Here is a 27835-nt window from a genome sequence, read left to right as displayed (position 1 = left end):
AGGGGCAGCCGTTCCAGGGCACGGGGTGCGTCCAATACGCGCCTAGTTTCCAAATTAGATGCAGACGAAGTGGTAGCGGTTGAGTCACCCTCTGCGCGCGCGACAGCTTTTTCTCGGACTGGAGTCGTTCGACGCTCGGCTACTCTCCCCTAGCTCCTCTCCCTTTTTTCTCCAGCAGTCTCCCCGGCTCGGGGGCGCTCGGTGTTCGGCCACGCCGCCTGTCGCTTGGTAGTGGGACCGGAAGTTGCTCTGGGGAGGGGGGGGAAGGCAGGGATGGGGGGGGCGTCTGGGGGGGGTCAGTCCCTCCTCAGGTGAAGCCGCTGATGAAGATGGAGCCGCCGCCGCCTCTGAGCGACCGGGTCCCGGCGCCGGCCCGGCTGCCGCCGCCTCAGTGACCCTGCTACCCCCGCGCTGGGCCACCCGGGCCAGAGTGGGGGACCCCAGCTGCCCCGCCCCCTCTTCCCAAACACCGTCCTCTCTCCCCCACCCCCAACAGCCTGCGCGCGCGCGGAGACGCCTCAGGTGAGTGAGGGGCGGGGCTTAGGCGAGGCGGGGGGAGGGGCCTCGGGGCAGGGGCGGGGCCTGATGGGGCTAGGGTTTGAAGAGAGGGGAGACGTGGACGCCGGGTGGGTTAGGCGCAAGCTGGCCAAAGGGAGTTGACCCGAGGGCCCCCGTATTGAAAGGAAGTAGCAGGGGCCTGGGGGGGTCTTGAAAATTCGAGAGGTGGGTCAAGGCAGTGGGCAGAGGACAGGTAGGAAGTGGTGTGCGCGGGGGCTACTCTGGGGGACGACTGGGGGAGAACCGAGGGACAGGGCAGAGGAGGAAAAAGCAGGACAAAACGAACGAGGGACCCCGGGGTTTGGTCAGAAGGCTGGAGAGGAAGACCTAGGCCGAGGTGGGACTGTCTGGAGGCAATGAGCAGGAGAGAAAAAACTTGGGGTGGAGTGAGCGGCGCTGTCAGGGCTGAGAAGTGTAGGGAATTGGGGAGGAGAGAGGTTTAGGACAAAAGAGCCCTAAGAAAGGAATGGGACTGAGGAAGCCCCCCCGGGGGGGGGGCAGACATCCGGATCGGGATGGGAACTACAGACTTGGGGAGCAGGCTGCCAGCTTCCAGAACACTCAGCCCTCCGTGTACCCCCTCACGCAGACCCATTCCCCAGTCATTTCCTTACTCCTGCTCTGCTAGGAGTTGTAGATTCTCACTTTTTAAATGTTCTAGGACCGATTGGCGACCTTGCAGTGTTTAATGGAATGTGGTCCTTTAGATGATGGGATGGTTAGTAATAGATAGCCATCTCCCCTCTGAGGTCAAGAATGTACTCTGTTTCCGGGAAGATTTGATGTAATACCAACCTACCAACCCCAGTTTGTGTAGAGTTTTGCATACCTTCTCTTTTCCCACTCTCTTGGAAGCAGAACTGTCTGCTGTTCTATCAGCTCTCCTATGTGTGCTACCTCCTGCTGTGCCCATCTTTCCCCCAGCCTGAGGCCTCAGAGGATCCGTGGTGGGCTTGATTTTATTCCTGGCAGGCTCACATTTCAGCCCTAAGACTTGCAGTTGGCCTTCCATCATGATGGCCACCAGATGACCACTGAGGCATGGCCACCTCCCCTTACTGCTGCTTGCTTACTTGGCCTGGGTGAAGGTAAACACCCACATCCTTAGGAAGCGAGAAAAACAGGTGTCTGACTACCTAGAATGTTTCCACTAACGGCAACTCAGATTCTGAGAAGCACAGATCAGCCTTAGCACAGTGTGCTATCTGGCAGGAATGGATAACGTATTTAACTGATGATCCCCCATCTCTCCATGAGCCTGCCAGCAGGCCAGTGAATCTCGCCTCGTGGGGTAGGTAGCCTTCCCAACAGCCCCGAACCAGGGAACCAGAGAGTCCCCTGGGTCATGAGAACAATCAGAGGGACTCCTGAGATACAAATAGGCTGCAGGAAAGATTTCGCTGGCATGTTCTGGGTGGGCCTCGTGGTGGGCGCTGCCCTCCTTCTGGCAGCCTCACACCTGTAGCTCGTCCTCCTCGGGAGCTGCTGCTGTCTCCACACAGCATTAAAGTCTTTGCTGCCCGCCACCTGCAGTCAGTTCAGTGGCAGCTGCCGCGTAGTTCGCTAGCTCTCAGCAGGTTGAGGGAAAGTCAGATTTCAGGACTTGGCTCAGAAATAAGGCCTGACCTTTCTCCAGTGAAAATGCAGCTGAAAGTTTCTTTATTTCCTCTTAGTTTGAAAACTACAGCTTGTACTTCCCAGCATGGGAGAAACTTATCCCACTTTTCACCCTGCCCACCTTCCCCCAGTATACACTGGCTCTTGCTCTCGCTCGCTCACTCTCTCTCCATTCACACATACACACACAGAGAAAAAAGAAGAGTGACTGTTGGGCAGGTATTTCTAGCCTCCTTTTATTGTGTAGGAAAACATAAGAATATGGGATCCTGTGGGTGTAGACACTGACACGGGCAGAGGAACTCCCTTTCTTTATTGGTTTCTTGACTCTGCTGGAGAAGGCTTTGAATTTCAGGCTGTTTGATTTTTCTTCTCAGAAGAGTTATGGGCTCTGTTCTGGAAACAGAGCCAGGGTCAAGATTTATCAGAGGAAAACATCTGAGTAAGGGCCGTGCTGATATTAATGACCTGGTCTCCTGGGTAGGATCTACTTTGAAGCCTCTGATGCAGCACATGTGCTGGGGTAGTCCTCCATCTAAGGGACACCCTACCTTAAAGAACATTTAGTTTGGTATTTCCCCCAGGCCCATAATTTCTTTATTTAGATAGAGAGACAGATATAGATAGATTTATTTATTTGAAAGGCAAAGTCACAGAAAGAAAGAGAATCTTCCACATGCTATTTCACTCCCCAAATGGTCTCATCGACCAGAGCTGTGCCAGGCCAAAGCCAGGAGCCGGGAGCTTCTTCTGGGTCTCCCATGTGGGTGCAGCATCCCAAGTACTTGGACCATCCTTTGCTGCTTTCCAAGGTGCATTAACAGGGAGCTAGATTGGAAATGGAGCAGCCAGGTCTCAAAAAGGTGCCCATAAGGGATGCTGGCACTGCAGGCAGTGACTTAACCAGCTATACCACAACACCGGCCCCCTCTTTCTTTCTTTCTTTCTTTTTTTTTTTTTTTAAGATTTATTTATTTATTTGAAAGAGTTATACAGAGAGAAGAAGAGACAGAGAGAGATTTTCCATCCACTGGTTCATTCCCCAAGTGTCTCACAATGGCTGGGGCTGGGCTAATCCAAAGCTAGGAAGTCAGGAGCTTCTTCCAGGTCTTCCATGTGGGTGCAAGTACCTAAGCACTTGGTCCATCTTCCATTGCTTTCCAAAACATTAGCAGGGAGCTGGATCAGAAGCAGAGCAGCCAGGTCTTGAACTGGCACCTGTATGGGATGTCAGCATCGCAGGCAGTGGCTTTACTCACAACTCCGGCCCCACTCCGGCCCTGTTCCAAAATTTTGGAAAAGAGATGTGGGGAGAGAGGATTATTTCTTCTCCCATCGATAAGCCTGTGTCTTCAGTCCAGTGATTTAAGTCACCAAGATGCAGAGCCCAAAACTGTTCATCTAATTAACCCAAGAAAGAAGGCAAGCAGGTGGCCCAAACCTCCCAGCTGGGTCAGAATTAAACTTTGTGTTTCAGTGGAGAACCCTCTACTGGTAACCTAGGTTCTAGTTCTCCTGCTTGTGTTGCTAACTGGATAGGTGACTCTGGGCCTAGTTTCTCCTGCTACAAATTAAGACGTTTTGGTGTAGCAGGTAAAGCTGCTGCTTGTGGTCACTGGTACAAGTCCAGGCTGCTCCACTTCTGATTCAGCTCTTGGCTAATGCACCTGGGAAAGCAGCAGAAGATAGTCCAAGTGCTTGGGCCTCAGTACCCACAGGGAAGAGGCTCCTGGCTTCGGTCTGGCCCAGCCCTGGCTGTCGCAGCCTTTTGGGGAGTGAACCAGTAGACGGAAGGTCGATCTCTCTCTTGATCTCTGTCTCTCTCTGTTTCTCACTCTCTCTCTAACTTTGCCTTTCATATAAATAAAATAAATATTAGAAAAAAAAAAGAATCAAGATTGGAGACCATTTCTCAACTCCATCTCAGCTCTAAGATTCCCCAGGTCCCTGGGGCATCATTTCCAAACCCTGCAGAAAAGAAGCTTACCAGATTAGCTTAGAGCAAGATTGTTAGCAGATAAGCCCAAAGCTATCATCTTTCTGGCCCAAACAACAGTGAGATCTTAGTTTGAAAGGCAGAGAGAGACAGATGGAGAGAGAGAGAGATCTTCCATCCAGTGGTTCACTCCCTAGATGCCTGCAATAGCCAGGTCTGAGCTGGGCTAAGCCAAAGTCTGCACCTTAGTCTGGGTCTTGTGCCTGGGGCACACGAGTCAGAAGCAGTCAGGACTCCTAACCAGGCACTGCAGAAAGGGACGGGGGTGCCCCAAGTGGCATCTTAACTGCCCCCCAACAGTGAGTTCTTGTGATCAGCATGTATTAGGGACTCCTGGCTAGTGTTGCACATGTTCCTGTCTTGCCCATGTTTTTGCCACTGTACCCTAATAAGGGTAGTCAACTGAGACTCGCATGCCATTTTAAAACACTTGAGAGAGCTAACCTTGTTATCTTCAGCTTCAAAACTGAAGCAAATCAAACTCCCTTGCTCTGCTTTCTCCACTGCTGTGCAAACAGAACTGAACAGCAGTTCAACCTCCGGGTGCCTTGAGGGGCCTTTCCATAAACACAGAGCTTGTATACTCAGGGGTATACCCAAAAAATCCAGAAAGTATCATCCCTTGTGTATCACATCTGGTGATGTAAAATGTTCAGCTTGGCCCTTCTCCTTAGTTCCTTAAGTTCTGAAGTGAGACAAGGGAAGGGTGGAATTGTTTCTCCTCCCACCCACAAACCTCAGCCTTCTCACTCTTCCACAGTCCACCTGGGGAGGACAGGGAAGCACAAAGTGCAAAAGAAAAGATGCATCCGTCTGAGAGCTGAAAGGAGACAATGAGGCGATAGCTTCCCACTGCCCAGGTGCTGTGTTTCCAGCTCGTCCCTCTTATGTTAGAGACTGGCCACTGCTAGGGCGACCTAGGGACTCATCCCTCTTCCCTGCTCACCAGGCACTTGGATAATGAAGCTGAGCCGTCTTCATCTCTATTTCCCACAGACAGAAGGTCAGTGTCTACAGCCTGGTGAAAAACGAGGCAGACCGTTCCACTGTAGACAGACTCCTGGGCGGAGCCCTGTCAGTGGCTCCCTCCAGAGGGCTCTCGGCGGACCCTGGAGGTGGTTGCAGACGGCTGAGTGCCTAGGTCTGCTTCCTGGAATGCGGTGTGCAGACAGTGTCTGATTCTGCATTCTCTCCTCACCTTTGCCCCTTGTCCTTTCCCCAATTACGCAGGGCCATGGACGTGAGTCCAGCTTGGTTTTGCTCAGATTTATTCATTCAGGAGAGCACAGAGAAGAGAGGGTGAAGCTGTGGGTTTGATCTACTTAAAGTTCTTGAACTGCGCACGCCCAAGCCCTGTGGAAGGTGTCTTCATGATCACCCAGAACCCAGCTCCTGTGGGAAACTGTAGAAATGGTTTTTTCCACTTCTCTCTGTTGCAGTTTGAGAATAATAACCAAAAAGATGGCCTGGATCTTTACCACCTTCATCACCACACCTCACTCCAACAACACCCTCCAAACTACCTTTCTACCTACTAAGCTGCTATGCATGTGTTTAAAATTCCAACTTTAGGGTATCAATGGATATAACAAAGTTCTTTTTTTTTAAACTTTGTTTTAAAGGCAAAGTGACAGAGAAAGGCAGAGAGAGAGAGAGAGAGAGATCGAGATCCTCCATCCACTGATTCACTCCCCAAATAGCCACAACAGCCAGAGCAGGACCAGGCCAAAGTCAGGAGCCAGGAGCTTCATCTGGGTCTCCCACATAGGTACCAGGGATCCAAGCACCTGGACCATCCTCCGCTGCCTTCCCAGGTGCACCAGGAAGTTGTATGGGAAGTGCAGTAGCCAGGACCTGAACTAGCACTCTGATCTGGGATGCTGGCATTGCAGATGGTGGCTTAACCCCCTGTGCCACAACATCCAGCACTGGATCTGACGAACTTCTGTGGAGGATTTTAAGAGTTTTAATTTCTTGGGATGTCTATCCTATTTCAGGCATTCAGAGCCACTACCCAGAGAAAACCTGACTTCCTCACATTTTTGTTACCAATATTTAGAGCCGTAGGAAAGTCTTAGGGGAGAAGAGTGGGACAGTTGATGTCTTACCTGCCCCTGCAAGCGAGACCCTGATTGATCCTCACCGTTGCTTGTCAGGGAGTCTGACAGGAAACCTGCGTCTAGAAAGAACACCGTGCCTGTTCATATGTGATAACATGTTCCAGGGCCGTGGAACACTCAGGATGCCAAGTGGACTCAAAAGAACAGGGGAGGGGCTGGCACCATGGCTCACTTGGTTAATCCTCCGCCTGTGGCACCGGCATCCCATATGGGCGCCGGTTGCTCCTCTTCCAGTCCAGCTCTCTGCTGTGGCCAGGGAGGCAGTGGAGGATGGCCCAAGTGCCTGGGCCCCTGCATCTGCATGGGAGACCAGGTGGAAGCACCTGGCTCCTGGCTTCAGATCGGCGCAGTGCCGGCCATAGCGGTCATTTGGGAGGTGAACCAACAGAAAGAAGACCTTTCTCTCTGTCTCTCTCTCTCTCTGTCTATAACTCTACCTGTCAAATAATTATAAAAAAAAAAAAAAAAGAAAAAAGAACAGGGGAGAGAATCTGTGTCTCCAGAGGTTACAACGTGACCTGCCATTCCCCCTTCCTCTCCAAGGCTCCTCTTCTGAACGGGGAGATTGTTTCTAGCTGCTGCATATTCGGCTTACTGTGCTGAGTTTATACTACGTCCGTGCCTACCTCCCTGTGTGACGTTTACGCCGCTGTAAAGCCACTTTCCTCCCAAGATCTTTGAGCCAAGCCTAGCTTGTGTAACTGACTTCCTCCTGCTGCGATATGTCCCCAGTTGCCACTGCCTAACTTGACCCAGTTCTTCTTAGTTCTGCCTGCCCAGTCAGGCAGGGATTGCTCGAAGGGATAGGAGGGGAAAGGTTGGGAGGACCTGGTGCCAGGAGATCTGAGCAGAGTAGAGCACATCCATGAGTTTGCATCTGGCTCTCAGACAGCCAGCCCTGGGAACGGCGGAGTCTCAGGCCCTCTCACTCCCAGGGTTACCAACTTGGCATTTAGACCAGGTGGAGGCAGCTAAATACCAATTTTGCCCGAGATGTGTCACGGAGCACCTGTTAAGAGCAATTAAGACGGAGGAGAGTTCAGTTTCCTGTTAGGAAGACAGCCCGACTCCGGAAACAACTCCTTCAGACCCTTCTGGAAATTATTTTGGGGCTACTTGGGCAGGAGTCCGAGAATGATGTTCACCTCCTGAGGCAGTGCTAGCTGAATGCTGTGCTTCAAGTGTTCTGCCCACCTAGTGCTGGTCTAGGCCCTGGTTCCCTCTCTCTCTCACTCACACACACACATACAGAGAGAGAAACGCTTGCATTAGCTTCTTTCTCCCTGTGGCGCCAGCTCAACTTGTTCTTCCTTTTTAAGTAACAGACCCCACTCCCACAGGAATCACACCAAAGTAAAAGATGCCTTAATTGATGTTAGAACCAGAAAAAAAGCCAGGAGGTCCATGAAGGCCTCCAGTAACCCAGCTTTGAAAGGAAGCAGCGTGCTTTCATGGGAGCGTATGCTAAGGGAGGCAGGAGACCTGTGTTCTTTTTCCTGTTCCAGCCTTCCAGGAGCCCTCAGACAAGCAGCTTAACTGCCCTGAGCCTCAGTTTCTCCACTGCTCACCCTTGCCTCTCCTGCATGGAGAGCAGGTGAGGTGAGACCAGGCACTTTGAGCCTTGCAGTAGTTTTGCAGAATCCCAGAGGGCACCTGTGGGGTTGATGGTTTGGACATGAAAGGCGCCCCTGAGTGCCAGACTGCCCCCCTCGTCTTTGGATCTCTGACCACCTCCAGTTCTGTAGCTCATTCCAGAGGGTTTGAGCTCTGTAACCACTGTGGACTTGGGCTCTTTTAATCACTGCCCCTAAGGGAACGTTCAAGGAAGCACTTAGTACTGTGGCTTGTTCTAGCGGTCTGGTCCCAAAGCTCAGTGCATCCAGGGAGGATGTCAAGAGAAGAGGAGTGGAAAATAAACGGAGAGCAGTGTTTCCCCACACCCGGGCTTCCTAGGGAACCAGGCTGGAGAGTAGGACTCTGATGAAATGTAAGGGAGACTTGATTGCGAAGTGCAAGTAGGCCTGGGTTTCAGGCTGGAGCCCCAGCTCCAGAAGAATGAAGGGGCAGAGAAAGACACTCTCCCTCTGTGCCCTCCTGCACCCCCACCCCCACTCCACGTGGCAGCGCGGGCAAATCCAATCTCCACCCGTCTGTGCCGTGAGATCCTTCTGAGAGATGGCTCAGGCCCTCCCGGCCTCACTCTTGCCTGTGGGGCATTTACTTTTCCTTAGATGAGTGGAATAAGCAGTCTTGGATGTATGTAAATTTCCACCACATAGACTTTTTTTTCTTCCCCTTCTCCCACAGGCAGATAATTCATTGCAACAATTCACAGTCAGATAATTCATCACAACAATTATCACTTTTAATTGTTCTCAGTTCCTGATTGTTTAATACTTGACTTCCAATTACTCCTTGCCTTCCCTCAAATAGGCTAACCATTTTAAAATCAGACTGCTCCCTTTAAAAAATAATAATAATAATAATTTTTTTTTTTTTACAGGCAGAGTGGACAGTGAGAGAGAGAGACAGAGAGAAAGGTCTTCCTTTGCCGTTGGTTCACCCTCCAATGGCCACTGCGGCCGGCGCACTGCGGCCGGCACACCGTGCTGATCCGAAGCTAGGAGCCAGGTGCTTCTCCTGGTCTCCCATGGGGTGCAGGGCCCAAAGACTTGGGCCATCCTCCACTGCACTCCCGGGCCATAGCAGAGAGCTGGCCTAGAAGAGGGGCAACCGGGACAGAATCGGCATCCCGACTGGGACTAGAACCTGGTGTGCTGGCGCCGCTAGGCGGAGGATTAGCCTATTGAGCCGCAGCGCCGGCCAAAACAATAATAATATTAAGCATAGCTAGTAATTGCTAGGAGGGTGGGGAAAACCACTGGAAGGTTTAAGCTGTTTATCATACCTTCTGTAAGGGGTACCACTGCCTGCTGAGGTGGGCCACTCTCCTCTGTCTCCTGCTTTCCTGAGACCCGCCAGGGCCAACCCCTTGAAATGACTGAACCCAGCTTCTTCCTGTCATTGCTACCCCATCCTTAAGTGAGGCCTGGAGCCTCAGTGGGGGCTGCTGCACCTGTCTCCGGCAGCATCCGCTGCATCTCCTGTGTGTTCTGGAAATCCAGAGTGCTCTGAGTTCCGACAGCATTTCCAGCCTGGAGCTGGGGAAGCCTGCAGAGGTGGTGGGTGGGCGGAAACCTTGCCATGTCGTCTCTCTCACCAGGACAAAGCGTGAGGTTTTCCTTCTTTAGGATAGTATTGGACCGTACTATAGTGATGCTTTAGGTTTCTTACTAACTCCAGAATGTTAAAGAACCTGCCTTCCTGAATGTGGCTCTAACAGCAGCTGTCTTCTCTCTCCACAGACTCTAAGATGGACATAGAAGACTGCAATGGCCGCTCCTATATGTCTGGTACGCCTCCTTGTGTGTCCCACGTGTAGGGGCTGGGAGCAGGCATCCTCCTGTGGAGCAGGGCCGAGCGCCTTCAACCCAGGCACGCAGCCTCCAGATGCCGGCGTCCCAGAGCCGATGCTTGGGCTTGGTAGTGCTTCGTAATGCGCAATTATTTTAGTGATTTGTTTCCTAAATAGTACTTCACTCCCCCCAGGCTTCTTGGGGGATAAGGACATGGGATGGGAACACAAGTGGGCCTATTGGAAGAGCAATCTGAAGCATACACAGATGGAAGGAAGATGTGGTTCCTGCTGCTCTGATGTTACTGGCCAAACATGAAATTCCATGCCACCCCAGTAGAGGTGAGAGCAGAGTTCCAAACCTCCAAGGCCTTCAGGGCCCAGGTGGGTGTGTGGATGAGGGAAGTAGCTTAGGATAAGAGCAGAAGAGACCATGGGGACTGTCCCTAACTGAAGAACACAAGTCCCGCCTCCAGCAGCCTTCAGTGTCCACCAGTCACTGCCAGGTAGGAACGTGGACCTGGCATGGCCCAAACTTCTCAACCTTTCAAGAGAAATCAGAAATAAAAAGAAATCCAAATTTTCAGGGCTGGCATTGTGGTATAGTGGGTGGTATCCCATGTAGTGCCAGCATCCCATGTGGGCACCAGTTTGTGTCCTGCCTGCTCCACTTCTGATCCAGCTCCCTGCTCATGGCATGGAAAAAGTAGCAAAAGATGGCCCAAGTGTTTGAGTACCGCCACCCATGTGGGAGACCCAGAAGAAGCTTCTGGCTCCTGGCTCTTGGCTCCTGGCTTTGGCCTGGCCCAGCCTTGGCCATTACGGCTATCCGGGGAGTGAACCAACAAGTGCAAGATCTCTCTCTGTAACTCTGACTTTGAAATAAATAAATCTTTTTCTAAACATCCAAATTTTATATGAAGTATCTCCATTTAAAAATAACGACTCAATATTTTTTAAATACTTCATGGGACAAGTCAAATTTATCTCTGCCCTAAATTCAGCCGGTGAGCTGTCAGTTTACAGCCTTTGAAGGCAGAGATCAAGAGCCCAATTTTCATTCACCTCCATCTTTTTCCAGTCTTAACACATGATAGTTTTTCACACCAGGCAGATATTCTCACTGGGGCAGAAGAAATCATTGCTTATAGTATGAGTGGCATTTTATTTATTTATTTGTAAAGATTATTTATTTGAGTTAGAGAGAGAGCGAGATCTTCCATATCTGCTGGTTCACTCCACAGATGGCTGCAACATCCACGGATGGGCCAGGCTGAAGCCAGGAGCTTCTTCTAGGTCTCCCAAATGGATAGCAGGAGCTAAGGCACTTGGGCTGTCTTCTGCTGCTTTTCCCAGGCCATGAGCAGGGAGCTGGATCTGAAGTGGAACAGCCAGGACATGAACTGGCACCCACCGGGGATGCCCACATTGCAGACAGCAGCTTTATCTGCTATGCCACAATGCCAGCCCCATGAGTGGCGTTTTAGAGGCATGAAAGTAATCAGGTTTAACAAGATGAAAAGAAATTAGGGACTTTAGCGCTCTCTCTCTCTCTCTCTCTCTCTCTCTCTCCTCTGAAAGTGTAGAGAAGAGTCTGTGGCAGCTTGTCTCTAGGATAGAAGGAATCATGTCTTGGATCCTTAGAATGCCAGGGTAAGAAATGCTCATTGGAGGTAAAGGACCCCTTAACTGAGCCACGATGGTGGGAGTGTCCCCACCAGAAATCCAGGCACCGTTGTGGAAATGACCAGTAGCTTATTGTTTTACTCTGAAGTAAGACCAATGAAGGAATGATAGCCCTGGACTAAAGGAGACAGCAAGGTCAGACACACCTATGAGAGGCATTGGCAACACCTGGGGGATGCACGGCTGGATGTAGGCCCTGACCTGTTTCTCATTTACGGAGGGGAGGCGTGAAAGTAAGTGAAGGCATTTGGTCCCTGATGCATGTGGGACAGAATGGCAGGGAGCAGGTGGACTGATTGAAAGAGACTTTACTGGAACTAAGTCATGGTCCTTCCGGGGAATCAGCCAATCTGCCTGCCTCCTGCTCAGCTAAACCCTCTCCGCAAGCCACTGTTGAGCAACAGGTATGCTCAGGACCCTGCTTCAGGGCTGGGGGTCGCTCAGTCCCTGCCCTGAGCTAGGTAAATGAGAATCTATGAAGGGGGCTGGGAAAAGATCCCTTGGGGCTCTTTCGGTGCTATCTCTGGAGACTGCTGGGTACCAGTGGAAGACTCGTGAGGCTGTTTGCTTCACTGTGCCATGAACCAAGCTTTCCTTGCTTCCAGCAGGTTGGCATTTCCTAGAAAAGAAGCGGCCTCTGCACATAACGGTGTTTGAATGAAAGTGAAGGCCAGAAGCCCCTCCAAGCCTGTGCTTGGAGGATTCTAGAGAGGGACAGGGAAAGTCAAGGAAGGGCCAACATTAGCTCTGCAGAGTGCCCCCCGTGGGCCTGGGTGTATGTGAGACAGCCCCCTTGAGGGCGTCTGAGGGCCCATCACTGGCCCATCTCTCCTGGGCTGACAGGAGCAGAGGAGGAGGTCGCAGTGTGCAACCCTCCTGAAGCACACCACGGCCCCTCCACAGGCAGTCTCAGCTCTTCTGCCTTCATGCCAGGTGGCTTTCTGTCCCCTGGCCACTGGGTGAAAGGGACAGCCCTGTTCTTGGAAGAGATGTTAACACCTCACAGCACCTCATGCACAAAGCCCGTCCTACAGTCATTGTCTCTGGAACAGGGGAGAGGGGAAAAATAAGAAGCAGCTCATTCATTTGCCACCCAGATTGCCCTGCACATCCCATATTCCCCTTTCAAGGGAAACTGAGTTGCCCGTGCTTGCCTCATGCAGTTAACTGGCTGAGCAGTACCTGTCCCAAGTTTTCTGGGGCTGTGAAATGTTTAAGGGAACCTCAATGGAAAGGGATCCAGAGTAGGCAGCCTGAAGTTTCACAGCCCCTCCCACCCCCAAATTCTTGGAATCAGAAAACGCAGTCTTCCAAAGTAGGTCAGCTCGTCCTAGCAGGGAAGGGAGCAGAGGCCTTGTCCTGAAAGAGGGCGGATTCCTGCAGGGCTGCCGGCGGCCGGGCCCCCTGGGACCCAGGAGAGAGTGGAGCGGGGAGACTGTACCAGCCTCTCTGCCTGGGATCTGGAGGGACTCAGGACCACAGCGCAGCACCAGCCTGAGACCAGACTGCTGGGCCTTCTTGCTGCCGGGAAGGCGGGGGAGGCTGTCGGTCCCCAGCTCAGGAGAGCGACCTCCCTCCTGGAGCAGGGGAAGAGTCTGGTGGGGGAGGGGCCCTCTGCGGAGAGCCTTGAAGCTGCCCTGTGTCCTGGGCCCCATGACCTCTGGGGCCTTGGCTTCCCCAGCTGGCAGAGGATTGGGCCTTCCCTGGGGGCCCCTCCCGTTTTCCCTCCCACCTCTGGCTCATCCATCTCTCTCTCCCTCTCTCTCTCTCTCTCACACACACACACACACACACACACACACGCACTTGCCTCTCTCAGGCATTTGTTGTGCAGTTCCTCTTTGTCTGCTGGGCAGGAGGGCAACGGCGGCGGCATCTGCCTCCCCCTCCCTGTGCACACCCCCACCCTCCCGCCCCTTCACTGTCGTGGAAAAGGGATGCTGTAGCCCGGCGTCCCCCACCGTACACACCACACACAGACACGTTCTCTTCAGCCCCCTCCCCAAGCACATCCGAGCCTTCTCTCCCTCTCTCCCGCTCTCTCTCCCTCTCTCTCTCTCTCTCTCACACACACACACACACACACACACTCACTCTCCACACACATCCACCCTGGGCTGAGCGGTTCTCGCTGGCTGCAGCCGTGGGCCCCTGCTCACCGTGCCGCTGCCGCTGCCTGCGAAATGACGGCGGTTCCCCTCACTTCCAGGAATCCACGCTTCCTGGAAGGTGAGTGGCTGGGCTCACCCCTGCCTGCCACCGAGACGCAGGCATGCACACACCACCCGCACTCCCTCGCCGTTTCCAAGGCGGCGGCCGCGCTCGCACCCCAGGGTCTCACCGGCAAGGGAAGGATAATGTAAGTTCAGGCAGAAGGCGGCCAGCGGAGGGGGGAAGGGGGGTGCTGGGGCTAGGGAGCCAATTCAGTAACAACTCCCAACCCGGAGGAGAGGGAGAGGATGGGGGCTGTGTGTGTGGCGGGGGAGGGGGGCGTTCCTCCTTACACTCGCGGAGGATGGGAGAGGGTGTTTGGTGTTGCTAAGCAAAGACGGCGGCTTGGACAGTGGGAGCTTGTGGTGACATCTTGATTAGGCCTTGGGGACAGAGGTAGAGCTGCCTGGGGTGAGATGCCGAGACAGGCCTGGGTGGGAATGGGTGGTAGAGAGAATCGAGGTAAGGAAGAAGCCTGTCTGGAACAGAGCTCTGAGGGGCCTCAGCCTCCTGCCCACAATGGAGCTGGGGATGGGCGTCTCTCTGCTCCCTGCTAGCATGCTAGCGTCCTGCCGCCCAGGAGCCCATGGTCCTGAGAGGGAAAGCGATGACGGTGAAGTCCCTTGCAGAGGAGTGTGGAGCTTCTCCCAGCTCATGGCCTGTCCCTCGAGGTAGCTGCTCCTGGAAGGGGCCGAGGAGGGGCAGCAGGAGCCGAGGGCAGGCCTCCTCCTGCGTGGGGAACGCTGAGCTTGTGGCCTCCTGCCTTCTGCCCTTTGCCCACCTCACAGTTCCTCTCACGTGAACCTCATGATTTGGCTTTGCCCTCTGTGGGTGGGGGGTCCACCAACCTATGATGACTTGGCCTGAGACCTGAGAGCAGCCCTCATTCTTATCTTTGACAGTCCGGGATTTCTTGGGCATCCCGGGCGTTTGAAATTCCCTCACTGGGGTTTCTGGGGCTGAGAGAGGAACCACTGAACTTCCTAAATCTGACTCCAGGCCCCGCTACCCTCTGACTAGGAGTCTACATTCCTGGGGCCCCAGACTTTCTGATCTCCAGAACCAGGCTCATTTTTATATAGTAGTAGCCCCATGAAAATAGCATTGAGCCCGGGTTTCCCTCTTGGCTTTATCCTGGGAAGGGTCACAGCATCAAAGAGCCTCTTGAATTACAGCCGTGACTGGGAGAGCCACAAAGGATGCTTTCCCTTTAATGTCCCTAAGTATCCCTTTAAGGATATTTTTCCCCATATAGCAAGCCCCTGGCTCTAGGAGGAAGCCACAGCCTCCCAGTAAGCTGGGACCAGTGATGGAGGTTCCTGCAAGTTCACTCATCCTTTCAGGGTCAAGGCCTCGGCACCGGGGCCCAGAGCTCTATTCCTCCCCCTCCCCCCGGCCATTATTAACAAGAAGTAATTTAGGGCAAGTGAGAACTAACATTCAAGAAGGAATAAGAAAGTGCCATTTGCAGCCCTTTTAACCTTAGGACTCGGCAAAGCACCTGCTTAGCTGAAAGGACATATTTTACACTGAGTCTGGGTCTCGCAGTCTTCACCCTCAACCCTGAGACGCTCACTGCTTGACATATGTGTGGTTCTGGTTTCAGGCGATGTTTTTACATAACCATGCTCCACCTGAAGAACCCGTGGGAAAATTTGGGTTCACACGGCTCTTTCTCGAGATAGTGAGCAAACTCCCTTAGGCTTTGATGGGCTAGAATGGGGGAGATGGGGCTTTTAGACGAGGATATGAATGGGAAATGGTCCCAAAGTCCTGAGTGGTTGTTTTCTTCCCACTGACCAAAGCTGGAGAGGGATCCCTCAGGAGGGTGTGTTCCGGATTTCTTGCCTCAGGCCCAGGACTCCAACCATTTTATAATGGAATCTTTATTTTGTGAAAGTAAGTATGTGCATAGCTGGGCAATTGGGTAAAGTACTAATAGGTGGACTTCAGGAATAAATTTTAGGGTTTTTTTTTTTCCCTCTCTCTCTCCCTCTCCCTTCCCCTCCGTTTCATTCACTCTCTCTCTCACCCATGTTCAGGCCTGTGTGCACACATCCATGCATGTTCATGTTAGCAGATAATGTAGGAAGTTATGGGTATGTTTATCCCAGTAGGTATGCTCTCTGTATGTGTATGTACATATGTGATATGTGTCTCTCTGTGTGTTTATCTACATGTGTTTTTATTTTACCTATGTATTTGTACAGAAGATTATGGGGAGAAGGGATTTTTTTAAAAACAGACATTCATAACTTCAGGTATGTAATTTGATTTTTAAAAACATTATGAAGCTCTCAACAGTATTTTTACAACGCAATTTGTGAATACATTAAAATGAATATATTGAGGATAAACGTATTTTAAATGTCAAGGGAATATCAAGTAGTGAATGTGAATGGAATCTGACCAGGCAGGAGGCTTTCTAGAGAGGTCCAGTTTTCGCTGGATTTAGAAAATCAAGTGGACCCAAGTGTCCCTTACTGAAACAGTGACTCCCTGTGGGCTGTTTGGGTGGTAGTTAAGGACACAGGCCCTTACTGTCTGTGATCTGATCCCACTCTACCACCTCCTGTTATGTGACCTTAGACAAGGAGAATAGCTGCTTTTGTGCCAAGGTTCCTCCCTTGAAAAATTAAGATACTGTAGCATCTACTTCGTAGGGTGGTTCGTGATGGTTAAAGGATAGAATCCATTTTAAGTGCCTAGACCAACACCTGGCACGTGGTAAGCATTAAGTTAATATTAGCTGCTATCATAATTACTAGCTCACCCTCCTGCAGACCCCCAACCTGCTACTGGGGGCTCCAGAGAGCAAGGATAGGGAAAAAGTCTGTCCCGAACTGCCACCCTCCATGGGCCCCCATTTTGCTCTGGGCTTTGGCCCGCCCAGCCCCAGCCCAGCTTCCTGTGGGCGGCAAGCCGTGATGCTTGCAGCGCTTCCCCTCGGGCCTAGATAAAGGTAGAGGAGGCACAGCCTAGTCCCCAAGTTCACAGAAGTGAGCACCGGGCATCCCGGCTGGTGGGGACGCGAGGTAGGGTGCCTGGCATATAATACCGCCTTGGCTATGGAATAGATGTTTGTGAAATTTAACTGAATTCTTTAAAAAAAAAAAAAAAACAGGCAACGGACAGTAGATGGCTCCAACTCGTTGCCCTCTTGTTCTCTCCTCCAAGGTAGCGGGGACTCATCTCTGGAGAAGGAGTTCCTCGGGGCCCCGGTGGGGCCCTCGGTGAGCACCCCCAACAGCCAGCACTCTTCTCCCAGCCGCTCACTCAGTGGTAAGTGCACTGCCCGCCTGCCCCTTCCTGCACTCGGCACCTCCATCTGCCCTTGGCCCTCGATTCACCTTCCACTGGTAACCATTTCCCCACGGTTGCCTCCCTCTGATTTCCTGCTCAGAGCCTAAAAGCTCGAGGGAGCCCAGTGCCTAGGGTTTTTCTGGCTTCTGGAAACAGCAAATAGTCACTGCCAGACGAGGCTGGAATTAAAAGAGGCCTGGGCAGGATTAAGGTGAAGGCTCCAAAGAGCAACGCCGCAACTGGAGGAGGTCGATGGAAACGGCCATGAAATGTAGGCAGATCGCAAACAGACCCCATTCTCCCGTCTAGACGGGGTCCCCATGACCGCCCCTCCCCAGCTGGTTCGAATAGCCAGGAATGTAGGTCAGAGCCAGAGCCAAAGCCTTCTCCATGGCTCCTCCCTCCTTCACCCCCTCCTCTGCCTCAGAGTTTTACGGAGGGGACGAAGGGGTCGGCCTTACAGGGTGGGGGAATAACGTGAGCCGTATCTGTCTTTCAGTTTTGCTCTCTCTCTAGCTCGTGGTCCCTTTCAGTCTTCCTTGAACTGTTTTCCCGCCACTGTTACCCGCTGGCTTCCTGTGGCCCAGCCAGACAGACATCTTTCTTAACGACAAGGGAGTGGAGCCAAAGGCTCCTCTCAGCCACCTCCTCTCCCCAGGGATGGGAGCCATCCCATGTACTCCATCATTTTTCTCTTAAGGCCCGTTTGCCCAGTGGGTGGGAGAGAAGGAGAAGGCGGTTCGGCTTCCAGCAGGACTCTGATGTCACAATCGGGATCATACTGGCCCTGTGTAGGGCTTGAATGTCCCAGGGCCTTTAGCAGTCTTGTTCTGGCCTGGCCTGTCTCTGTTCTCAATGCCACCCTACCCTGCAGCCAACTCCATCAAGGTGGAGATGTACAGCGATGAGGAGTCGAGCAGACTGCTGGGGCCCGATGAGCGGCTCCTGGACAAGGATGACAGCGTGATTGTGGAGGACTCGTTGTCGGAGCCCCTGGGCTACTGTGATGGGAGTGGGCCTGAGCCCCACTCCCCTGGAGGCATCCGGCTGCCCAACGGCAAGCTCAAGTGTGATGTCTGCGGCATGGTCTGTATTGGACCCAACGTGCTCATGGTGCACAAGCGCAGCCACACCGGTGAGTGAGCCGGAGAGGCTCCAGGAGGGCTCCAGGGGCAGAGGCAGTGCCAGGACCATGGTGGTGATGGCTGGGGGTGGGGGAGGGGAGGGCTGGCCACAGCACACTATCTGGCTGATAGAGACTCCCCTCAACACCTGTGCTCCCCTGGCACCTCCTTCCTGCCGCTACACAGAAAACCTGATACCTTTCTCAGGATGTGAAGCGGGAAAAGTGCTGTATCCTCAAGGAGGATCCTGTGGTCCAACCCTGGTAGGACTCCTGGGTAGCCTTTGGGGCCTCCCATCCCATAATTTTTTTTTGAAGAAAGGAAAACAAAAGCCTTCCCTTCTCCGCCTCCTCGGGGGCTGGTTATGGTGCTAGCCTCTCCTCCCCTCTCCCTGCCACGCACCTGTAACCCGCACCTTCCCCGGGGAAGCCTGTCCCCTAGGGACATCTGTCAGGCAGACTTTGTGCGGGAGTGGGCGCAGCCCTGCCCTTTGCCGTTCACCCGGAGGCCTGCCTTCGGGCAGGGTAGGGGGCCAGGTTCAACCTTCAAAGTTGCTCATGCGCCGCCCTCCGGGATCTGTGCTTCCACCTGCAGGAGAAAGGCCCTTCCACTGCAACCAGTGTGGGGCCTCCTTCACGCAGAAGGGGAACCTGCTGCGCCACATCAAGCTGCACTCTGGGGAGAAGCCCTTCAAATGTCCCTTCTGCAACTACGCCTGCCGTCGGCGTGATGCACTCACTGGCCACCTCCGCACACACTCGGGTCAGTGACTGACGGTCCAGCAGGACAGGAAGGGGTGGGTCCCAGCACGCCCAGCCAACAGCGCTGAGCCACTTCTCCTAGATCTCAGGAGGGCACAGAGTGTAAACGGGCCCTGCCCCTCCAATCCCTGCTCTGGATAGCAGAGCCCCCCGTGGTGGGGTTTGTCACACCCGCCACACTGTCTGCCATCCCGCAAAAGGAGCACAGGCTGTGTTCTTAGCTCTTACCAGTCGCCTTCCTCGACTTGCCTTTTTTTTTTTTTTTTCTTTTTGACAGGCAGAGTGGATAGAGAGAGAGACAGACAGAGAGAAAGGTCTTCCTTTTTGCCGTTGGTTCACCCTCTAATGGCCGCTGCGGCCGGCGCATCGCGCTGATCCAAAGCCAGGAGCCAGGTGCTTCTCCTGGTCTCCCATGTGGGGGCAGGGCCCAAAGACTTGGGCCATCCTCCACTGCCTTCCCGGGCCATAGCAGAGAGCTGGCCTGGAAGAGGGGCAACCAGGATAGAATCCGGCGCCCCGAGGGGGACTAGAACCCGGTGTGCCGGCGCCACAAGGCGGAGGATTAGCCTGTTAAGCCACAGCGCTGGCCTCGATTTGCTTTTTAAAGATTGCTATGATGCCAGAGCCACCTGTGCCCCATCACACCACTCGCGCCATGCGTTACCATCTTCACCTCCCCTGCAGCAGCAGGGGTCCTGATCGGCCACTGTCTGTCCTCTCCTTTACTTCCTCCTGGCTCCTGTGGACATCCAGGGGCCTCCCAAACTGGACAGACAGGAGCCCAGGACCTCCAAGTAGGACGAGTATCCCATTTCTGTTCCCTATGCAAGAGGGCGCCAACGTGTAGAGCGTAGAGCATGTGGGGGAACTGGATTGGCAAGGTTTTCAAGCCCAGCTGAGACTGTTTGAATCAATCTCTTCTGAATCAGCTGGACAGATAACACAATTCTCAGGCATTTACCAAGTTTGAGACTTTTGGCTTAGCCTTGGGAAGAGGCTAGGAGCTGAGCTGGCAGGAAGGAGAGAGCTCAAGATTGGGAAGAGGCCGGCACCATGGCTCAACAGGCTAATCCTCTGCCTAGCGGCGCTGGCACACCGGGTTCTAATCCCGGTCGGGGCACCGGATTCTGTCCCGGTTGCCCCTCTTCCAGGCCAGCTCTCTGCTATGGCCTGGGAAGGCAGTGGAGGATGGCCCAAGTGCTTGGGCCCTGCACCCCATGGGAGACCAGGATAAGCGCCTGGTTGCTGCCTTCGAATCAGCGCGGTGCGCCGGCTGCGGCAGCCATTGGAGGGTGAACCATCGGCAAAGGAAGACCTTTCTCTCTCTCTCTCTGTCTCTCTCTCTCTGTCCACTCTTCCTGTCAAAAAAAAAAAAAAAAAAAGATTGGGAAGAGACAGGAAGGAAGGGAAGAGGGGAAAGAAAAGAAGGGTCTGTCCTTGGACACTTTCCTGGCTCCTTTCTCTCAAACCCTCCTGTGCCAGACTTCAAAAGAACAGTGCAATCGCTGCACCGCCCGCTACACTCCCTCCTGTCTCCAGTCATCTACCTCGTTCCAGGTTCTCCCACCTTGTCACTGGGACCCCTTTGTGTTTGTGGAGAAACAGGCAGAAGGAGCATCGTTGATTCAGGCTTTAGAATCTACAGAGCGTGGTAACCGTGTCTCTTCACATGACTCTCATAACAGTCCCAAGGCAGATGTGATTATCCCCATGGTGCTGACAAGAAAGCTGAGCTGGGGGAGGGGCGAGCGGAGGAATGAGTTCCGGGTCATCGAGCTCTGCTGCAGGCAGGCTGGGACCCCCACCAAGGTCCAGAGTATAGGCTCCTTTTTCTCAGAAAAGGAGTGGCTCCCCCTGCTGGTTTGGAACAAGGGTGGTTTGGTCCCTAGAATTCTTCGGGGTGTTTTTTTTTTTCCTATTTTTATTTTACTTATTTGAAAGGCAGAGTGACATGGAGAGAGACCACTGGTTCACTCCCAAATGCCTGCAACAGCTGAGGCTGGGCCATGCCAAAGCCAGGAGCTAGAAATTCCACTGGGGTCTCCCATGTGGATAGAAGCACTTAGGTCATCTTCAGCTGCCTTCCCAAGCACATTAGGAGGGAGCTGGATGAGAAGTGGAGCTGCCAGGACCCAAACTGGCACTCTGATATAGGATGCTGGCATGGCAAACGATGGCTTAATCTGCCGCGTCCCAACACTGGCCTGGGCCCCTCAAGTTCCTAACGACTAGCTCAGCTGGGTGGAGTTCAGATGTTGTCCTGTAGGAGATTGTTAATGACGGACACGGACAGGTATTAGAGATCTTCCAAAACATCCATAGAGAACGGGCATTAGGATAAAAAAAAAAAAAACATGGATTTTTCAAAAATTGTTGTACCAAAATAAGCTTATTTTTTAAACTCCATTTTCCCACAAGCTTTCGGAAGTCCCCTCACATACCACTGAGTCCCATCTCTATGAGATTCTTTCTCTTACAACCTACTCTATGAGAAAAAAGAGATCAGAAAATCACTCCTCTCCCAGATGTTAAACCATTTCCCCAAGGGGTCTTGGGTGGATAAGAACCTGAGTGTCCTCACCCCTAAATTCCTGGGCTTTCCAGAGCGAGAGCAAGCAGGAAGCTGACTGATGCGGTCAAAGCTGAGGTCAGGCTGGGCGGTGGGGCCGGGGACAGTCACTACCAGTCTTCTAAAGACAGCCTCTCGGCTCCCTGCTCAATAAAAGCAAGAAATGTAAATTACACTTTACCTTCTTTCTCCTCGCTTTTCTCTCTCCTTTCTCAAATAAGGCCTCTCAAGAATTATCTTTAAACAAAGTAGGAACCTCAGTTTTCCCAATAGTTTTTCTTCACTAGAAACAAAATCTTTGTAAACCTGGTCCTTTAAAAAAAAAAAATCCAAACTTGGTGTTCTCTTTCTTTTCCTCTTCATTTTTTCTCTTCTCTCCTCTTCTCAGCATTTCTCTATCAGCAGTGATCTTTCTGGGGCTCCCTTGGGATCTCAGTGTGGAGAGACAGAAAAGAATCAGGCAAACCCCACTTGGGATGGATACAAACATACAAATCAAAGGTCAATGAGCACTGCCCCCCTCCCCACATTGGCAGACCTAAGGGCACTCATTTCTGTCACTCCAACCCACCAATTTCCCCCGAACCAAAGCAGATGGTTCGTAAGCAAAAAACCCCCTTGTCTGATAAACAGCATGCGTACCCGCCTGCTGCCTAGAAAGGTTAAACCACAGTGTGGGCCCCAGACTCTGAGATCCTGGGGTGGGGCCTGCCTGCTCTGCGAGGTCCCTGGGCCCTCGCTTCCTCTGAGCTGCAGATTGGCCATCTTGAAGCCCACCGCCCATCTGGAGCCGGGAGCCCTGGGATCCTCTCATCCCATAGCTGCGCATTAGCGCTCTTCCTGTGTCCGTGTTTTCAGCTAGACCCTGGGAAGAATTCAAGTGAGCCAGATTCTTTCTTGCCCTCGCCAGTGCACCTCTGCTCCTGGATGATTCTCGGAGTCAGGACACAGGGAGAAGTAACTGACGCCGTCTGTCCCTTCTCCTCCACAGTCTCCTCTCCCACGGTGGGCAAACCTTACAAGTGTAACTACTGCGGCCGGAGCTACAAACAGCAGAGCACCCTGGAGGAGCACAAGGAGCGCTGCCACAACTACCTGCAGAGTCTCAGCACTGAAGCCCAGGCCTTGGCTGGCCAACCAGGTGGGGCTGCTGGCTGTACCGCGGGGGCGGGAGGCCAAGGCCAGAGAGAGTGCAGGGCAAGGGTGAGCCCAGCACCGCGTCTCACGCAGAAGCGAGCTCTGTGGAACAGTAACGATTACCCCATTCAGTCTGCTCAGCGCTCTATCCCGCAGAGCCCACTTGGTGCTGAGAAGAACCTTGTGGCATGGGTCCTATAGGGACACTTTGGGTCTATGACCTCAGACTAATGGGAGAGAGAACACAGGGAGTATAAAATCAGGAGTCAGATGTACATAACTGTCCCAAATGCTTTGAAATGTTGACTGGGATGCGCGTCAGGGTGGTGGACAGAGCCCAGTTTCCCAGGCATTAGGTCTGCCCATCCTTGGCTACTCTACTGACGTGTTGGTTTTCTCCAGGCCAAGGCTGCTGAGCCAGTGCTACACTTGCTTAGCAGCTGCTATCTGTCCCCACCTCCCCCCCACTAGGTGACGAGATCCGTGACCTAGAAATGGTGCCAGACTCCATGCTGCACGCATCATCCGAGCGGCCAACGTTCATCGACCGTCTGGCCAACAGCCTCACCAAACGCAAGCGTTCCACCCCCCAGAAGTTTGTAGGTAAGAGTGCAGTTGGAAAGGAGACATCGGCCACATCAAGCCACAGCTCCAATAGTCTGAGCCCTGGTTGCCACTAGACCACAGCTTTCGGTCCAGAGATTCAACTTGGGGAAAGAACGCAGTCTGGTGCTCTGCGAGTCTATCCCTAGCACAGGAGAGGAGGACGTCCCTTGAGAGTGGAAAGGGGGTGGTGCAGAGGTCTGCTATGATGGTTGCCAGGGGAGCTGGTGGGGCGCTCATGCTCTCCCAGTTTTGTTTTAAATATTTATTTATTTGAAGGGCTGAGTTACAGAGATAGAGAGACAGAGATCTTCCAACCACATCTGCTGGTTCACCTCCCAATAGCTGCAATGGGCGGGGCTGGGCCAGGACAAAGCCAGCAGCCAGGAGCTTCACCCAGGTCACATCTGGCACTTCGGCCATCTTCCACAGTTTTCCCAGTCACATTAGCAGGGAGCTGGATTGGCAGTGGAGTAGCAGGGACCCAAAAAGGTGTTCGTGTGGGATGCTGGTGTTGCTTACAGCAGCTTAACCCACTACAGCACGGTGCCAACCCTCCCCTCCCCCTTCTTCTCACAGTTTTTGAGATAACAAGGATCTCAGTCTCTGTGGGCCTCAGAGTGAGAGAGAAGGGGGTGTGATGTGGTTCCCCACCTGACACTGGGCCTTGGCTCCCAAGGACCTGCATTTTATGGAGAGGGAAAGAAATATTAACGATAACTGGGTGGGGGCCGAGTCCTTCTCTGAGATCACATCCCACGGAGGCCCTGCTGTCAGGGGAAGGAAGCGAGGAGTGGTGACTAACACTGTGTCAGCCCCTGGGGGAGAAAACCAAGAAGCAGTCCTGGGGGGAGCTCCGGAATTCTCCCCCCGGCCGTGCTGAGACCTCCTTCTCCCCAGGTGAAAAGCAGATGCGCTTCAGCCTCTCGGACCTCCCCTACGATGTGAACTCGGGCGGCTATGAGAAGGATGTGGAGTTGGTGGCGCACCACGGCCTAGAGCCTGGCTTTGGGGGTTCTCTGGCCTTCGTGGGTGCAGAGCATCTGCGTCCCCTCCGCCTCCCACCCACCAACTGCATCTCAGAACTCACACCCGTCATCAGCTCCGTCTACACCCAGATGCAGCCCCTTCCCGGTCGACTGGAGCTCCCAGGGTCCCGAGAAGCAGGTGAGGGACCCGAGGACCTGGCTGATGGAGGTCCCCTCCTCTACCGGGCCCGGGGCCCCCTGACTGACCCTGGCGCCTCCCCCAGCAATGGCTGCCAGGACTCCACAGACACAGAGAGCAACCATGAAGATCGGGTAGGGGGGGTGGTATCCCTTCCTCAGGGTCCCCCACCCCAGCCACCTCCCACCATCGTGGTGGGCCGGCACAGTCCTGCCTACGCCAAAGAGGACCCCAAGCCGCAGGAGGGGTTACTGCGGGGCACCCCAGGCCCCTCCAAGGAAGTGCTTCGGGTGGTGGGCGAGAGCGGTGAGCCCGTGAAGGCCTTCAAGTGTGAGCACTGCCGCATCCTCTTCCTGGACCACGTTATGTTCACCATCCACATGGGCTGCCACGGCTTCCGAGACCCCTTCGAGTGCAACATCTGTGGCTACCACAGCCAGGACCGGTACGAGTTCTCTTCCCACATTGTCCGGGGGGAGCACAAGGTGGGCTAGTGACCTCTCCCCCTCCCCGCAGCCCACCACGCCACTGCCCCACTTACTGGTGTCTAGCCCTGTCCCCACCACATCCCAAGGAGTTTTGCTTTGTAGCCCCCAGCACTGGCTACCTGACTTCACACCTGACCCTGACCCCTGCTCACCTCACGCATCTCCCCCTGGACTCTGACCCGTGTAAGCATTGTGACAACACAGGTCTTTTGCTTGTCTCCACTTTCTCCCTTCTCTCATCCCAGCAGGAGCACTGAGTTATTTCTCGCTTAGTTGATTGCTCTTTTGCCTTTTTATTTTTGCACTTACATCAGTCCCTTACCACGCACCCTCCTGCCCACTGCTGCCTTCCGCTTCAGGCCTATGTTCCTCCTCTTTGATCCAGCCTTCTCCAGCAGCCCCACGGGTAGGAAGCTCCTCTTAGCACTGAGACGAGCTTCTTACCATCAGCCCTCCCTCCCTGCGTTACCGGATTCTTCCCTTAGCTCTGTGGCATTAGATCTCCTCTCTGGGACCCTTCAGCCTGGTACTCCATACCTCTCGTGCCCTCTCACCATAGGCAGTTTGCACTGTCCCTGAATGAATGAAGAATTCCCTCATTTGGAAGTAGGAGGGGCTGCAGAACTTCTCCCCAGACACTGTCGGACCGCGGGTCCTCTCAGCGTTCCTCCGTAGAGCCTGCACTCAGATCTCCTCCAGGATGTGACAGACCCCCTCCCCTCACCTCACCAAACCCTCAGTACTGCTCTCTTCTCTTCAACCTGCCAGTCTACTCAGTGGTGGCTTTTCTCTCCTTGGAGCGCCCCAAACTTATACCCTCAGGGGCCAAGGTTAGGTTTGCAACCCTCTGTCTCTGACACACGGGAGCCACAGGTGCCTAATTGGGAACCAGGGCATGGGAAGGGGTTGGGCCAAAATTCCCTTTCTCCTGCACCTCTCAAACTTCTTCAGTCTTGAGACTGTCCTAGGCTCTCAGGGACTCCTTCAGTCCCCGTTCTATGAGAAACTAGCGGATTGCTGCCTGCTGACAAGGGGGTGTCTCAACCCCTCAGGTCACGCTGCCTTCTTCCTCTCCCTCCTAGCAGGATTCACCCTCACATCCCCAGGTTCCTGGGTCCTGTCCTTATCACCATAGGCAGGGAAAAAGGGGTGTCTCTCTTCTCTCCTCTGATTTTCAGTATAACCAAAAATTATCCCAGGATGAGCAAGGGCATATATCCCTCCCCCCGTCCCACCCTTGTTCCAGCAAGAATGGGATGCGCACAGCTGAACCCGGGGTCATTCTTTGCTGCCGCTTCTACACGCAGCTCTCAGGCTTGCGGGAGGTGCGCTCTCCTCCGGGCTACTGCAGAGACCCCCCGGTTGTTTGGGAAACCGTGGACTGGTGAAAAGGGGCAGGAGGAGATACAACTCCACTGCAAATGGAGGCCTTTTTCTACAAGAGCCCCCTGCCCAAGACCACAGCCGTCCCATTCTCTGCTTCCTTGAGATTCAAACCAAAGGCTGTTTTTCTATGTTTAAAGAAAAAAAAAAAAAAAAGAAAGTAAAAACCAAACACAACACCTCACAAGTTGTAACTCCTGGTCTTTCTCTTCTTCCCTTCCTTTCCCTCACTCTCTCTTTCCACGCCTCCTATCCTTATTGGCTCTTTTGCCTCCAGCTTTTCTCACTCCCTATCAGGGATATTTGGGGGGGATGGTAAAGGGTGGGCTAAGGAACAGACCCTGGAATTGGGGCTCTTAAGGGCTCAGAGAAGAGCCTACCTTACTCTTTTATGAGAAGGGAAACAAATTTCTCGTCTCCTTCATTTTTATGCCCCATTCCGTGGTTTCCCAAGAGAACCAGATTGGCAGGGAGAGGCACCGTGGGGTGATCGTTCCCCCTTGCCAATGTAGCAATAAATAGATGCTGCCGAGGGCAGAGGCTGGGGGCTCAGCTGGGAGGAGAGCAGTCCCCAGAGGAGGACAGAGTCCTCTCCGTGGCGCCCCGAGCGCTGGCTCCTTGTTTCAGGACAGCAGCAGAGCTGAGCTTAGCTTCTGGGCTTCTTCTGAACTCTTCTGGTTACTGAGCCCCTTCCTGTTAGACCTGCCCCCCCCCCCACCTCTTCTGTGTCTGCCATGGATCTGGTGACACCTCATAAGGACTAACCCCTTCGGGGGTACCAGGGCCTTAGGGTGCCCCATCCCCTCCCGTAGTCAGCTCTGGCACCTGCAACCTCCCGGGACATGAAGGACTATGCTCTGAGGCTATTCTCTGTGCCCATGAGAGCAGAGGCTGGAAGGGCAAGACCAGGTGCTAAGGAGGGGAGAGAGGGGCCTCCTGTCTCTCTCCAGACCATCACTGCACTTTAACCAGGGTCTTAGGTACAAAATCCTACTCTTCAGAGCCTTCCAGCTCTGGAACCTCAAACATCCTCATGCTCTCTCCCAGCTCCTTTTGCAGTAAAAAAATATATATTAAAAATTTTAATAAAAAAAAAAAACCCACACACACACTGAAACCCACATGGAGAAAAGAGGTGTTTCCTTTTATATTGCTGTTCAAAGTCAACACCACAGAAACTATTTCTAAGTAGACACTTTTCCAGACCTTTGTGTGTGTGTGTGTGTGTGTGTCGGTGTCAAAGCTGCAGATGGGATTTTGTAATACTTCTGGCAGCTTCTTTCCTTATGTACATAATATATATATATTTTTAATCAGAAGTTATGAAGAACAAAAAGAGAAAAAAATAAAACACAGAAGCAAGTGCAATACCACCTCTCCTCTCTCCCAGGGTTTCCTACATAGCCTATGTTTGGTGTCTCCCTTGACCCTAACCCCTTCACCTCCTCCTTTATTTCTGAGTCCCTCCCCTACCCTTTTTTTAAAGGGTTTTTCTCCTCTCTCAAGAGGAGTTAAACTAGCTTTTGAGACTTACTGCAAAGCGTTTTGTATATGTAATATATTGTAAGTAAATATTTGTGTAACGGAGATATACTACTGTAAGTTTTGTACTGTACTGGCTGAAGGTCTGTTATAAATAAACATGAGTAATTTAACACCCCTGCTTGTTTTTGCAGACTTCCTTTGCCTTTCTGCTG

The 27835-nt window shown here is 53.1% G+C and overlaps 1 protein-coding gene across 7 annotated transcripts; it reads left to right on the top strand.

Moving 5' to 3' along the window:
• Nucleotides 1-362: 362 nt before the first annotated feature.
• IKZF4 (IKAROS family zinc finger 4) lies at nucleotides 363-27789 on the top strand. 7 transcript variants are annotated; one of them, XM_062203487.1, is made up of 10 exons: nucleotides 363-522; nucleotides 9657-9704; nucleotides 13602-13751; nucleotides 15409-15502; nucleotides 16781-16885; nucleotides 17781-18041; nucleotides 18625-18792; nucleotides 22352-22501; nucleotides 22969-23100; nucleotides 24001-27789. In XM_062203487.1, exons 3-10 carry the CDS (start codon nucleotides 13665-13667, stop codon nucleotides 24759-24761), a joined length of 1758 nt encoding a protein of 585 aa, XP_062059471.1. In that variant the 5' UTR covers nucleotides 363-522; nucleotides 9657-9704; nucleotides 13602-13664; the 3' UTR covers nucleotides 24762-27789. The 7 variants fall into 7 exon arrangements, with proteins under 7 accessions (XP_062059471.1, XP_062059472.1, XP_062059474.1 ...); XM_062203488.1 differs by lacking the exon at nucleotides 13602-13751; XM_062203490.1 differs by lacking the exons at nucleotides 13602-13751; nucleotides 15409-15502 and adding an exon at nucleotides 9901-10048.
• The last annotated feature ends 46 nt before the right edge of the window (nucleotides 27790-27835 follow it).

Source organism: Lepus europaeus, chromosome 10, assembly GCF_033115175.1.
Source record: "Lepus europaeus isolate LE1 chromosome 10, mLepTim1.pri, whole genome shotgun sequence".
Taxonomy (NCBI): Eukaryota; Metazoa; Chordata; class Mammalia; order Lagomorpha; family Leporidae; genus Lepus; species Lepus europaeus.
The sequence above is the reverse complement of the archived record's forward strand: the minus strand, read 5'-3'. Positions and strand labels throughout refer to the sequence as shown.

Bases quoted from the DNA above. Each gene is read 5' to 3' on its own strand.
- IKZF4 (XM_062203487.1), top strand. From the start codon at position 13,665: ATGCACACACCACCCGCACTCCCTCGCCGTTTCCAAGGCGGCGGCCGC. The intron at 13,752-15,408 runs GTAAGTTCAGGC...CACTGACCAAAG, and splicing joins ACCGGCAAGGGAAGGATAAT to CTGGAGAGGGATCCCTCAGG. The intron at 15,503-16,780 runs GTAAGTATGTGC...CTCTCCTCCAAG, and splicing joins GGAATCTTTATTTTGTGAAA to GTAGCGGGGACTCATCTCTG.